Here is a 14,251-nt window from a genome sequence, read left to right as displayed (position 1 = left end):
TAAACCAGGACAAGTTTTTTGCTGAATCCAGAGCCTATAAGCCTAGAACTTGGAATACTCCATTTATTTTAAATTACCTCAAAATTTCGTATTTGCACTCTGTCATGGGTGTTCAGGGCTCTGCGCTGTGTATGTAAATAGTAGTGTGACATTTATTTCTCATCACTGTAGGCAATGTGAAGTACTCATTTGGAAGGCAACCAACACTCCCTGACCTACAGTATGGCCCTTTTCTACAAATGCCAATCACAAGTTCTGCTTAGTCAGAAGACTGCATGGGACCTTGGAACATGCTGTTCAGCTCTGATTGTGTGTTCTACTTGAAATAGTAAAACACTGAATACCCAAAGATGAGGAAGTTGTGTTTTTATATTATGCTCTTTTTTTCTTCTTCTTTTTCTTCCCTTTCTATGCAACTGTAAATTAATGAATAGTGCAGTATTTGGAAATGATTATACATTTGTCATTGATTTGTATAAATATATAGCATTGGGAAAGGGGGCGGGGGCTTTATATACATTCTTTTTAATAACAGTAAAGAGAACTGCATAGAGTTTGGAGTAAAATGTTACATTTATACATTCCTTTCAGTTCTTTGCATTTACATTGCTGAAACATTTATTTTCTGACACGCTTGCTGTTCTGTACAGGTTATTTATAATTGTGTCAGTCATCTAACCAGATAGATTTCTGAAGACCCTTCAGTTGTCTCCAAGATTGGCAAAATAACAAGTTCACACAACTTGCACAATTATTATTTAACAAAAAAAATCACATTGGCAACACATGAAGGCTAAGCTCCATTTAACAATTGTAGACCCTCTTTTAAAATTACAATAATAAGTGCTATGCACCAAAAGGGCATTTCTAGATTTTATGTTGTCTAACAGGGTTTTTTGTTTTTAGGATTTATTTCAACTCAGAAATCAGGCGATAGCTACATAAAGACTTAACAATATTTTAAGTTGTTTTAATAAGATCTCTCTAACAAAATGCAGTTTTATTTTCCCCCAGAGACAAAGCTTTGTGGTTCCAAGTTGTGCCAAACATTTTTTTTAAAGCCTTGATTCTCCAGTTTGGAAAGTAAAGACCAGTTACTAGGGATCTTATACGTAAGATCTGAATGTACACACACTTCTTTTTTATTTTTCCTTTTGGAAATATCTAATAAATTAAGAAGCCCTCTCCAGTAATATCAAGGCTGGAGCATTTTCTTTAAACCAGTTCAGGGCTCGTGGGCATTTTCATTCAGTCTTGCTCTTTATTTTTGAAAAGCTAATTTGTTGTTCATTTATTTATATGCTTAAGGTAGGGATAATTTTGGGAAGGTTGTGTCACTGATTTATGATACAAATATTCAAATTAGCAATCGGGTGATGGGTTCTTCTGCCTTCACTGTTGAGTTTACAGTGTTGCATGGACACTTGCTTTAATTTTAGAACACATATTTGATTGGTAAATGGCATGCAATAATCAATTTTCAGATATAATGAGAGGAAACAAATTCGTATCCTAAAATGTTGTTGAAGAAAAATCTCTGGTCTTGAAAAAACCTACAAATTGGGTAATTCTAGAGGTTATGCAGGTAAAACATCGGGATTTGTTAATACCTGATTATCTTTACTGAGGTTGTGCCTATCAGAATGTCCTACATTCATAATTTTCACTCACCAGTGTATGCTTAAGGCATGGTCTGAGCACAGGTTCTAATCCCGACTCTGATATGGATTCTATCTGAAGCCATGGGCAAGGAATTTAACCATTCTGCCTCAGTTTCCCCATCTGTAAAATGAGATGATAATACGTACCTACCTCTCAGAGGTGTTGAGGCTTAATTAGCTAGTGTCTATAAAGTGCTCTGAAGATTAAAAGTGCTATATAAATAAGTATTATTATTTTTGGATAGGGGAATGGAGGAATTGTCAAGGTGGGAAGGGGAAAGTCTGGCTGTTATAGGATTCCTTCATCTAGGAAAAATTATATTTTAGTAGAGTTATTTTGAGAAGGAAAATAGTTTTACAGGAGATGAAAAGCCATGACCGCCTTTCTACCTCAGACCCATCTTTGTGAGTAGTATTGAAAATAGCTTTATGCTCTGTTCTCGCCAAGGTATTTTGTTTTTACCAGGCCACATCATATCAAAGCAAGAAATCCTTTTAAAAAATTCCCTGAATTGAAAAGGTCTCAGTAGTCAATTTGGTGGCTTTTTTGTTCTAACTGTGAAAGGTTATGTATAAAATTGTTTTTCTGCCTGTGTTTGTATGCAAGCTATGTCCTCTACTCTGCTGCCAAGTAAAAGCTACTTAAAACACTACATTGTAACATTCTTCCTCTGAGACAATAATAAATAAAAGGAATATATTGCAGTAACATTGAGAAAATGTATGGCGTTCTTTTGAGTTTTGTGGTAGAGAATGATCACACCTCTCCCTTCTAATCTGGATACATATTATACATTTCATTTGGAATAAAATTAATTTTAACACAAGATTGCTTTGATATTCCTCAGCTCAGAAGTAAAGCACATTTTAAAAACTATTCCCATGAGATAGCGTTTCAGGCTTCAAGGTACATTTATGAAAACAACATATGGGGGGAAAATAACAAATCTGTGCATATTCTTCTGTAATTTTCCTTCCTTGGTGACAGACGCTATGCAATCCTTCTCTGCTGTGTGACAGATTTAAATTTAAACAACCAAGCAATTAACTGCTTGCTTTTTTGTACTGTATGTATTACAAATAATATGTGAATACTGCGTTGAACATTGGAGTCACAAATTAATTTCCCAGTTTCATTGGAATTCAGTCCTTCAGTTCAAATACATCCTTGTTTATTCAATCAAAAAACACACATTTTGTAACTGGTGGTATTTCATCACTTTCAGGTTTTAAATGTGCTGCTATACAGTCGTGTTAACCAGTTCCTAGGTGATATGACTCTTTTAAAAACATATTTTAAACAATTTGCTGTAGTTTCCGAACAAAGTTGGTTGATACTACTTATATACATTTTTTTAATTTAAAAAACAAACTACGGGGAAAATCTACTTATTTGCAAATGATTCAATACTCAATAAAAAATTTGATTGTTTGAAATAGGAATTGAACTACTTTAAAATTGCTACATTTACTAGAAAATTTTAAAGGAAGGAACACAATCAAGCATAGCCTTTATAATGCATGTTTGCAGAGTGGAAGGGGAATAGGAGAGATTGGAGCAGTGGTCTAGGACATGATTTACAGATGCACTTAGCACCTCTGAAAATCAGACCCTAGGTGTACTCAGTCACACTTTGGAGATCACACTTAACCTTTACAACTTTAAAGACAAATGTATTTATTTTTATGTTTCTCCTGCCTAGCCCTTTAGTGCCTCTCTCTCCGTAGCCCTTCCAGCAAGAACTCTGCCTTTTTTATACTGCCTTCAGCAAAAGGATCCCTTTGCTAAGCTACCCTACAATCTCCTGCTGAATCCTGGAACATGTACCACAGGTGGGCTGGCTTCATGTTTCCAACCTGCTTTCTCTTATGCTGCTACTTTGCTTTTCTATGGGGAGCCACTCTGGGTTCCAAGTCAGTTCTTATACCCCACAGTGCACAATGCAGCCTGGCTTTCCTATGGCTCTTGGCCTGAAGGAGTGGTTCTGGCGCCATTTCCCAGGGATAGAAACCTTCCATCCCTCCTCCCCAACACCGTGCCCATTGATGATCATCTCTTGACTTTAGGAAATTAATTAGTTCCTTGGTGACATTCAGATCCTCAGCTGGCATAAATTGATCTAGCTCCTTTGAAGTCAGTGGTGCTAATCCAAGTTATATCAGCTGAGAATCTGGCCTAGGATAACTAATTCCTTATGCAAAATAAATGTTCATTTCATAAGAAGAAAAGGGTGTTAGAGCTCGTTCTAGGATGAGCAGGGCTGGCGCTTCCATTAGTCGACCCTAGGCTGTCGCCTAGGGTGCCAGGATTCGGGGGGCGGCATTTTGTGCGCTCCTCATGGGGCGCATGGGAGCTTCCAGTTCCACTCCCGTCGTGCCGCCGAAGGAGGACCTTCTGGCGACATGCCGCGGAAAACAGCGGCAGGCAATTGAGCAGTTCAATGACTGCCACTGTTGCCTGTGGCATTTCGGCGGAGGATCCTTCTTTGGCGGCGCGATGGGAGTGGAACCGGTAGCTCCCGCGCACGCTGTGGGAAATGCACAAAATGCTGCCCCCCAAATTCTGCCTAGGGCGCCCTCCTGAGGATGAATATCCACATCCCAGTACTAACACACAATTCTATATCTCAGTTGGTCAGGAAATAAATGAAAAACACCCTAGCTGTGCTTCTTGCAGTAGCCCTTTACCTGTGGGTCCATTTTGGCTTTCACCATGAAATCCCCTTTCCACAATAGAGCAAGGCAGTGGCTAAAGCAGTTCTTGAGCTGTGATGGACAAAACCAGTCCATGCAGTTTCCTTAAAGGGGGAGAGAAGATTGTGGGGGCAAAAGTCTCCATGAAGCAGCCTCAGATGTCATGACTTATGTAGATAAAGAGTGTCAGTGGTCAAACCCACAATTCTCCTGAGATGCCTTTCCTGGTGACTGAATCTGACTTTACCTCTCCTTCCAGAAAATTCTCCCCTCTTCGCACACATATACACACACAAAGCTGATGTGTTCCCAGCATCCTCACCTACTTCCAGGGGCATGTTTGCTACAAACTGTCTTTTTCTAGAAACAAAATCTATAAGATGGGTACTGTACCAAATCCTTCACATACTTGGGATTTGGTAGCCATCAATGTGGGCTCTGGCTCCAAATCAGGAAAAGGAGAGGTATTCTTTGGCTTAAAGAGACAGGCTCTGGCCCCATTACTTTGGGTTGCATGTGAGGACTAAAAGTGATTGCTGAAGCATATTTTCAGAGTCATGAAATTAAAAGTCTCCCAAAAGAAACTGCTGAACTTGTTTTTAAGAGTAAGCCTTGTTCTATCAACTAAAAAAAAAAATCTTGAGTCATACTCAAAGCAGAAAGAGATCCCTGTGGAATCCGACACTACAAAAGGACCCTGGATAGGGAAATGGAGCAGTCAAAAAGAGAAAATGTGCATGTGTGTATCTTGGACTGTGTGCCTGTGCATGGAGTATTATGGGGTAAAACATGGTGAAGGCGGTGGGATTTCTTCTCCCGGTTTAGAATGAAGGGTAGGGTCCAATGAAAGGGATAGGATTACAGGGCAATCTGAAATTCCTCCTTATCTGTTTTGCCACGTAAAAAAAACACATGCTAGGCCAGCCTCCCAAAAAGGCAGCCTAATCTCTTCTTCAGTGAAAACTCCCTTTCAGTAGGAAAACACACCCAAGTACATCCCACTCACCCTTTCTCAGAGGTTAGACATCTAACATTAAACCCAAACTTTCTTTGGGAGGTTTCTCAGAAGAGAGGAACAGCTTTTCACATTTTTTTCATCCCCATGTGCAAAATGCTGGCAAATATAAGACCAGCCCTACTGGGTGAGACCAATGGTCCATCTAGCCCAGTATCCTGTCTTCTAACAGTGGCCAGTGACAGATGAACCGAACAGAGCAATTTCGAGTGACCCAGTTTCTCATAGAGGTTTAGGGACAACCAGAGCATGAGGTTGCATTCCTGACCATTTTAGCTCATAGTCAGTGTTAGGTCTAGCTTCCATGAACTTACCTAATTCTTTTTTTAAACCTAGCTATGCTTTTGGTCTTCACAACATCCCAGTTCCACAGGTTGAGTGTGAGTAGTGTGAAGAAGTCCTTATGTTTGTTTTAAATCTGCTTTTTTGTTTTAATGTCATCGGGTGCTCCCTAGTTCATGTGTTATGTGGAGGGGTAAATAATACTTTCTTCACGCCATTCATAATTTTATAGACCTCTATCATATTCCCCCTTAGTCATCGCTTTTTTGAGCGGAACAGTCCCAGGCTTTTTAATTGCTCCATGTATGGAAGCTATTCTATACCCCCTAATAATTTCTGTTGCCCTTCTCTGTATCTTTTCCAATTCTAATATTTTTTTTTTTACTTGGGGAGTCCTGAACTGCACACATTATTCAAGGTATGGCTATAGCATCAATTTATATAGTGGCATTATTATTATCTATCCCTTTCTTAATGGTTTCTAATTGCACATTGAGCGGATGTTTTTAAGAGCTATCCATGATGGTTCTGAGATCGCTTCCTTGAGTGGTAACAGCTAATTTAGGCTCCCATCATTTTGTGATTATACTTAGAATTATGCTTCCCAATGTGCAGTACTTTGCACTTGGCAGATGAAATTCAATGTTGATATTTTGTTGCCCTATTCTGTGATCAGAATCAGCTTTGAACTTAACTACCCTGTTTAATTTTATATTGTTTGCAAACATTGCCACCTAACTGTTTCATCCTTTTTCCAGATTGTTTTTTTTTCCTAACTTTTAACCAGTTCCTGATCTATGACAGGACCTTCCCTCTTATCCCAGGACTGCTTACTTTACTGAAGAGCCTGGGAGGGGACCTTGTCAAAGGCTTTCTGAAAGTCCAAGTTCACTATATCTACAGGATCACCCCTGACCAGATGCTTGGTGACCCCCTCAAAGAATTGTACTTGGGGAGATGTAATTTCCTGTTATAAAAGCTGGGTTGACACTTCCCCAATATATTGTTTTTATCTGTCTCTCTGATCATTCCATTCTTTACTATGGTTTCATCCCATTTGCCTGGTCTGAAGTTAGGCTCACTGGCTTGTTAATTGCAAGGATTGTCTCTGGAGCCTTTTTTAAAAATTGGTGTTACTTTTGCTACCCTCTAGTCGTCTTCTACAGAGACTTATTTAAGCAATAGATTATATAACACAGTTAATAGTTTTGAAATTTCATATTTGAGTTCCTTCAGAACTCTTGAGTGAATGCCATCTGGTCCTGGTGACTTACTGTTCGAAAACCATCTCTACTGACACCTCAGTCTGGGACAAAACACATGCCAGGCATCTGAAGAAGTGGGTTTTTTTACCCACGAGAGCTTATGCCCAAATAAATCTGTTAGTCTTTAAGGTGCCACTGGACTCTTTGCTGTTTTTGTGGATACAGACTAACACGGCTACCCCTCTGATACCTAACACCAATCTGGGATGGTTTCTCAGTTGGTCATCTAAAAAGAATGGCTTGGGTGTGTGACTCTCCCTCATATCCTCTGCTGCGAAAACCAATACAAAGTATTCATTTAGCTTCTCTGCAATGGCTTTGTCATCCTTGAGTGCTCCTTTAGCATCATACAGTGCTCCTACTGACTGTTTGGCAGGCTTCCTTCTTCAGGTTACACGAACATTTATTTTGCTGTTAGTTTGTGTCTTTTGCTAGTTGGTCTTCACATTCTTTCTTTGTCTAGTTATACTTTTACACTTGACTTGCCAGAATTTTTACTCCTTTTTATTTTCCTCAGTAGAATTTGACTTCTAATTTTTAAAGGATGCCTTTTTGCCTCTAACCACCTCGTTTAACCTGATGTTTAGCCCTAGTGGCTTTTTCCAGGGGAGTGTCTTCTTACTACTTTTTATTTTTCATGTGGGTCAGCGAAGGAAGCAGGTGCTTGGGGCAGCCCTAGAAAGGGGCTGCACATCCGGGTCTTCAGTCGCAATTTGGCGGTGGGTCCCTCAGTTCCTCTTGGAGTGAAGGACCCGCCGCCAAATTGCCACTGAAGAATGAAGTGATGTGGTAGAGCTGCCGCCAAAGTGCTGCCAATCGCAGCTTTGTCTTTTTTTTCCCCCCCCTCGCTTAGCCATTTGGGGCAGCAAAAAAGCTGGAGTCGGCCCTGATGTGGGTACACGTATAGTTTGAGCCTCTATTATGGTATTTTTACACAGTCTACATGCAGTTTGCAGGCATTTCATCCTTGTGACTTCTTTTTAATTTCCATTTAACTAGCTTCCTCATTTGTATGTAGTTCCCATTTTTTAAGTTAAATGCTACAGTGGTGGATTTCTTTGGTATTTCCCCCCTACGGAGATGATACATTGAATTACATTATGGTCTCTGCTACCAAGTGGTTCAGCTATATTCACCTCTTGGACCAGATCCTGTGATCCACTTACGATTAAATCAAGGATTGCCTCTCCCCTTGTGGGTTCCAGGACAACCTGCTTCAAGAAACAGTCAGTGTCCAAGGGCTGGTCCAGACTGAGGGGGGAAATCGATCTTAGATACGCAACTTCATAGCTGAAGTCGAATATCTAAGATCGGATTACTCACCTGTCCAGACGGCGCGGGATCGATGTTCACGGCTCTCTGTGTCGATTCCGGAACTCCGTTGGGGTTGATGGAGTTCCGGAATCGATATAAGCGCGCTCGGGGATCGATATATCGCGTCTAGATTAGACGCGATATATCGATCCCCGAGCAATCGATTTTAACCCGCCGATATGGCGGGTAGTCTGGACGTGGCCTAAGTATTTTATCTCTGCATCCCTTCGTGAGCTGAGATGTACCCAGTCAATATGAGGATATTTGAAATCTCCCATTATTATAGTGTTTTCTGCCTTTGTATCCTCTCTAATCTCCCTGAGCATTTCACAATCACCATCATCATTCCAGTCATGTAATTGGTAGTATATTCCTACTGCTATACTCATTGTTTATGGATAGAAATTCTCTGCTTGGAGAGTCCATGTTACAGTTTGGTTCATTTAAGATTTTTACTGTATTTGCCACTATGCGTTCTTTCACATCTAGTGCCACTTCCTCACCAGCACAATCTACTCTGTTATGTCTATATATTTGTACTCTTGTATTACCATGTCCAGTTGATTATCTGCATTCCAACAAGTTTCTGTAATGCCTATTATATCAATTTCCTCATTTAATGCCAGGCACTCTAGATCATCCATGTTAGTATTAAGACTTCAAACATTTGTATCTGTAATAATTGAATCTCCCACCACTATTACCTTGCTCCTCCTAGTAACTGGTATTCCCTCTTTAAGAGGAGTATCCTCAGTGTGAGAGGATACAAAGACATTATCTGGAAGGAGAGTCTCAACTATGGGACTGTATTTCTACGATCCAGCTTGATGTTCTCCTTTGAGATTTTCATCCTCCTTAACAGCACAGAGGCTGTCAGACTGTGGGTGGGACTGCTCTATTGTGCCCCTTTGTACCTTTCTGTCTTCCTTAGCTCCTCCAATTCAGCCACTCTGGCCTCAAGAACCCATACTCTGTCTCTGAGGCCATGAGCTATTAGCACTAAATGCATACATACATCTTAATCATATGTGCCACATTCAGTGCAATAAACTGGAGCAGCCCTGCTCTGCTGCTGGCCTTCTGCCTGCGTTGTTTTTACTCTTGCAGGGTTTTTTTTTGTTTGGGTATTTTTGTTTGTTTTTTTGAGGGAGTGAGGTATGTTCACTGGCCTAAGTTTAGAGAACATTTGCGGCTTCTCACGCTCCCACTCTAAACTCTGTTGCAAAACGTCTCTGTTGATCCACTGGTTGTTTAGGAGCTGGCTTTTTAACCCCTGTCTTCTCCCTGAGTTAGTCTTGCCCTCTTGTCAGGAGATCCTAAAGGGGTTAGGGATCAAGGAATAGCAGGCGAGAGCCTTGATAGGAAGCTCTCAGCCTAGCCTGCTTGGCTCAGCACATAGCCCCCAAAAGAGACCACACTGTAATCTTCAAGCACGCACACACACGCGCACACACACACACTCTCTCTTTATGAACCTTTAAACCTGTTACAGCTTCCAGCTAGTGGACCTGGTGCTTTAGTTCAAGCTGGTGGTTCACAAACGAGAAGCAGTTTTGGATTTGAGTCCTTTCTTATCTCCTGGGGGTACCTGCTTGAAATCATCCAGCCCCTTCCCAGGATAGTTGTCTCCCCATTTCTCAGGCTAGAACACACCATTTTCTGCAAACACAGTGACTTGCATTTGAGACCTCCATATTGGCTTACTGGAATGTGTTCTGTCTGGGGCTTCCCTAGGGCCTCTAGTGGTACTGGCTGCCAACAGTATATCACAACAGAAAAACTCTGGATTACTATTCAGTTACACGTTCAGTTCAAGGTTTTGATTTTAATGGATCTTGGTTATTTAAGAGACCACATCTTTCCTCATGTACTGCCAGGACATTTGAATTCAGATGGTTAGAGCCCTGCATGGATACAAATATACATCTGTGGATATAAATCGGTATCCTTGGAACTTAAGGGCTTTCACGGGAACCACAGCAGCAAAAGGAGCATAACGTGGGGCTGCCACTCCCAGCAGCTAGTGCCCCACACTGGCAACTCCTCCAGTGTAGCCCCCCTCCTGTATTGCCTGCAGCCCCACCTCCAGTTCTCCCTGCCATCCCTTCCACGCAGCTGTCTGCATCTCCTGTCTGGAGGCATGTGTGCCACTTGATCATGAGCATGCAACCAGGGACAGCTGCTAGTGGGGCAGGGCTGGGGATGGTACAGCTGCACCGGAGGAGCTGCTGACATGGAGAGCTGGCCCCACATTCTGCTCCTTTCACTGCTGCAGTTCCGGGAGAACCCTGCTGTTCTGCGGATGCCGATTTATATCTGCGGATATCCGCATCTGCGGATATACATTTTTATTGGCTCAGGGCTCTACAGATGATACCCTCAAGCAATTCCATTCCCAGAGCCAAGTATAAGGAGGCAGGTGATTGGATACTATTAATGGAGGCTGATCAACTCTGGAATTTAATTTCCTGACCTTGTAGGCATTGTGGATCTCTTCTTGCCCCCAGGTTGTGCCTGAGAAAGAGTGCAGGCAGTTTTAGCAGGATGTACAACTGTGTTTTTAAATTGAGAGATCTTGTGATTTTAAACAGTAATTGTTTTCAATTGTGTACGTTTACCCTGAGGCTTCTTGTAATAGGACACATTGTTATAAATTAAGATATGAAATAAATGTTTTGTTCTCTTACCTACTTGGTATACCCATTTCAGCCAGAGAGAGAGAGCACTAGGATATGGACTTTTGAAAGACTGGCATTTTTCAACTGAACATTTCAATTTTTCCAGGAGCAAGATCCTTGATCCTATACATGTGCATTCAGGACTAGCTAAGGATGAAAAACCCTATTATGGATGGGGCGGCTGATGTCTTGTCTGCTTAAATCATTTTGACAAAAGCTCTGTGAGCTGAAACATTACCAGCAAATCAGTGTGCGTATTAAACAGAGTGTAATATTGATTTATATGACTGGTCCTGGAGCACAGAAGCATTTCTGCTTTGGATTAAAAAGGAGAAAGCCAAACTTAAGCTAGACTTCCTAAAGCTCTGGGTGATGAAGTTGGTGACAATGTTCTGGGGCCTTTCTCTGGACAAAGTTTTTTCTGATTCCTAATTTTCAACTTACTGGGATTTTAGCCCTACAGGATGGCATTGACATAAGGTCATTAGAGACAGGGCAACTAAGGGTGAACACTATATACACATACCTCAGAAATCCCCATCCTCTGTGACCTGGTGGGCACTAAATTGTTCTTGAATCAGTAATTGGAATCCTCTCTACAGTTTTGTTTTTGTCAGTAATAGAAATAGGTATATTTGTAACCCCCTTGTAGTTTATAGAATACAGCATGGCCCCTTTAAACCCTTGTCCTAAGGGGAAGGACATGATAATTGTTCCAGGAAGAGGAAACACTGGCTGTTCCAGGGATGTGGAGAGAAGGAGTGTGACGGGCTGTGTGTCTGAGCTCCAGCCAAGAGGTCTACAGCGAGCAGACCCTCACATAGTGAAGCAGCCGAGAACCTGTCCAAGCCTGGGAGGGACAGACCCAGGAGGAGCTATAGTTACATATCCTTGATGTGTTGTGATTAATGACAGTTTAGAGCTGGAGGTATATGATGCCTGAAGATATTCTCTTCACAAGCACCCAGTGATATCTATTTGTTTTCATAGAATCATAGATTATTAGGGTTGGAAGGGACCTCAAGAGATCATCTAGTCCAACCCCCTGCTCAAAGCAGAACCAATCCCCAAATGGCCCCCGCAAGGATTGAACTCACAACCCTGGGTTTAGCAGGCCAATGCTCAAACCACTGAGCTATCCCTCCCCTCGTTTTATACCTTAACACTGAGTCACCCTAGAACAGAGAGTACTACTACGTAAGGGAGATGTAGCTAAAGCTAATGAATATATCCTGATGCTATAACCGTCAAAAGATGAAAGGGCAAAATTACAAAGCAGGGGATTTGTGTATGTTCATTCCTAATAACAAAAGCAACGTTAATGGCATGAGTTTACAAGCTTGGCTGGATTTGTAACCTTGGTGTATGTGGTGATGTTTCACTGTATGGTTTTAGTTTTTGCAAAGCACCCTGGAGTGAAGAGCTTGAAAAGGTCACGTCTGTTTCACAGGCAAAGAGCTCCCAGGAATCATCAGCAATATGAAAAGTTCTTCGGCAGAGAAAATCACGCACACGAAGCACAGTGGCGGAGTCTACCAGAGCTGAAAACTGCCTTGGCTTCTGCATTCTGAGTGGCGGGGATGAGCTTCTCTCATATTTGGTGCTACTAGCAATTCCATGGTGTTGGGGCAGAATTTAGAGACTTGGCTAGCTTCCAATTACAATCCATGCACCAGCTGGGGCAGATTCACAAATGGGATTCAGTCTTGGGTTCTGGCTGTGCTACAGAGCTTACAGTGGCATAGCTACATCAATGAATCCACAGTTTGAAAGGAGACTCCCATTCTCCCTGCAGTTCTTTGCATTTGACAGTACCCACTATACAGGAATGAGTCTTGCCCAGCTTTCAGAGCACTGAGACATGATTAGTCATTCTGCTGAATGTTGGGAACAAAAGAAGATAAAAGTTGCCATCTCTTGGTTGTTTTCACTGGGGAGTCTTGGTGTGTGTTGAACAGCATTCTAGGGAATAGACTTGTCTAATCTTTTATCAAACAGCTAAAACAACAGAAAACTACAACACTTTGATATTTCATTTTAAGGACCATACTAGCTTAGGGCAAAAAATTTTTAAAGTGATGAACAAGGCCTTGTGAGGAGAAGTGGCATGGGATTCTTAGATGCTAACTCCTGCAATTTGATTTGAAAACACATCGCCTAAGGTCTAAAGCAATGTAAGATGACAAAAAATGGAGGGAGGTTTAAAGGGTTCAGGATCAGCTAGAATCATTACATATATGGCTATTGAAAGAATAAGTGATGATGAAATATAAAGGTTTTATCAGCCTTAGTTTAGGATTTTATTCTGTTCACCTACTTATCCCACACACATCAGTGTAACATCTAAGCATCTTCCAACACTGAATTAAACAAAGTGGCCGGCACCTCTCTCCTATGACTCTCTTTTCATACTTTTACCAACAATTATTTTGAGATACTCTGAGATCCTGCAAGCTAGGCTTGCTGGACTTGAAAGATGCCACAATAAAATTAGGATGACCCTTTAAAAATGCAACAGATAGGCATCTTAACATGCTCTTGATGAGATAATGGTCCCCAGTTATCCCTATGTGAAGAAGAAGGAAGCATGGCCTAGTGGAGAGCCCATGGGTCTATGGGTCCGGAGGTTTGGGATGAAATCCAAGCCGCACTGAAGTCCCCCTGACTTCAATGGATCCAGGATTTCATCCATGGCTTCTAATCCTCGTCTGAAAGTCACTCCCTGTCTAACCTTGAGTGATTTATATCATTTCTCTTGCTTCACTTTACATATCTACAAAACGAGGATAATGCCTGCTTCACCAGGGTGTTGAGGCTCCATCAATTGTTCAAAGAACTTTGAGATTCTTAGATAAAAGACTCTGTAAAAGCGTCATGTATTATCAATATGTCCACCTTCTCCTCCTGTTGTTTACCTTTATAAAAGTCATTAGGTTTGAAGTTACTAATACAGAATCAGTCTGCCAAAGATAGATGGATCACATCAAGCCACCCCGCTTCCAGATGCTGTATGACAAGGTACTTCAGTGAAAAGTAAATTAGCACTTCATTGTGCTTTGGAATATGGCAAGTCAAACAGATGCAGTCTGAGATGAAGCTTGAAAGCTGAAACTGAGATAATGTCTGGAGGAGAAAGACAGGGCAATTCCCAGTTTGAAGGGCCTGACTACACTTAGTTCACTGAGCCTGATGGTTTTACACCTGTAAGTGTGAATCACCAGGCAGCTTCTCGGATGGATCTCACTGCTTCATTTAATGAATAAATCACAAGGAAGTTGCTAAAATAAGCCACGCCAGATATTTTCTGTAAAACAGAATATCTATCCTATCCGTAATAGATCT

The 14,251-nt window shown here is 41.4% G+C and overlaps 1 protein-coding gene across 3 annotated transcripts in view; it reads left to right on the top strand.

Annotated features, from left to right (window-relative positions):
* The window catches only part of UTRN (utrophin), a 565,218-nt gene extending 562,837 nt beyond the window's left edge, over window positions 1-2,381 (top strand). For all 3 annotated transcript variants that reach the window (XM_050949465.1, XM_050949463.1, XM_050949464.1), the window contains one exon: window positions 172-2,381. In XM_050949465.1, the coding sequence (XP_050805422.1) occupies window positions 172-180 (9 nt within the window). In that variant the 3' untranslated portion in view covers window positions 181-2,381. The remainder of the gene's footprint in view (window positions 1-171) is intronic.
* The last annotated feature ends 11,870 nt before the right edge of the window (window positions 2,382-14,251 follow it).

Source organism: Gopherus flavomarginatus, chromosome 4 (assembly GCF_025201925.1).
Source record: "Gopherus flavomarginatus isolate rGopFla2 chromosome 4, rGopFla2.mat.asm, whole genome shotgun sequence".
Taxonomy (NCBI): domain Eukaryota; kingdom Metazoa; phylum Chordata; order Testudines; family Testudinidae; genus Gopherus; species Gopherus flavomarginatus.
Note: the sequence above shows the minus strand (reverse complement) of the source record. Positions and strands in the feature narration are given on the sequence as shown.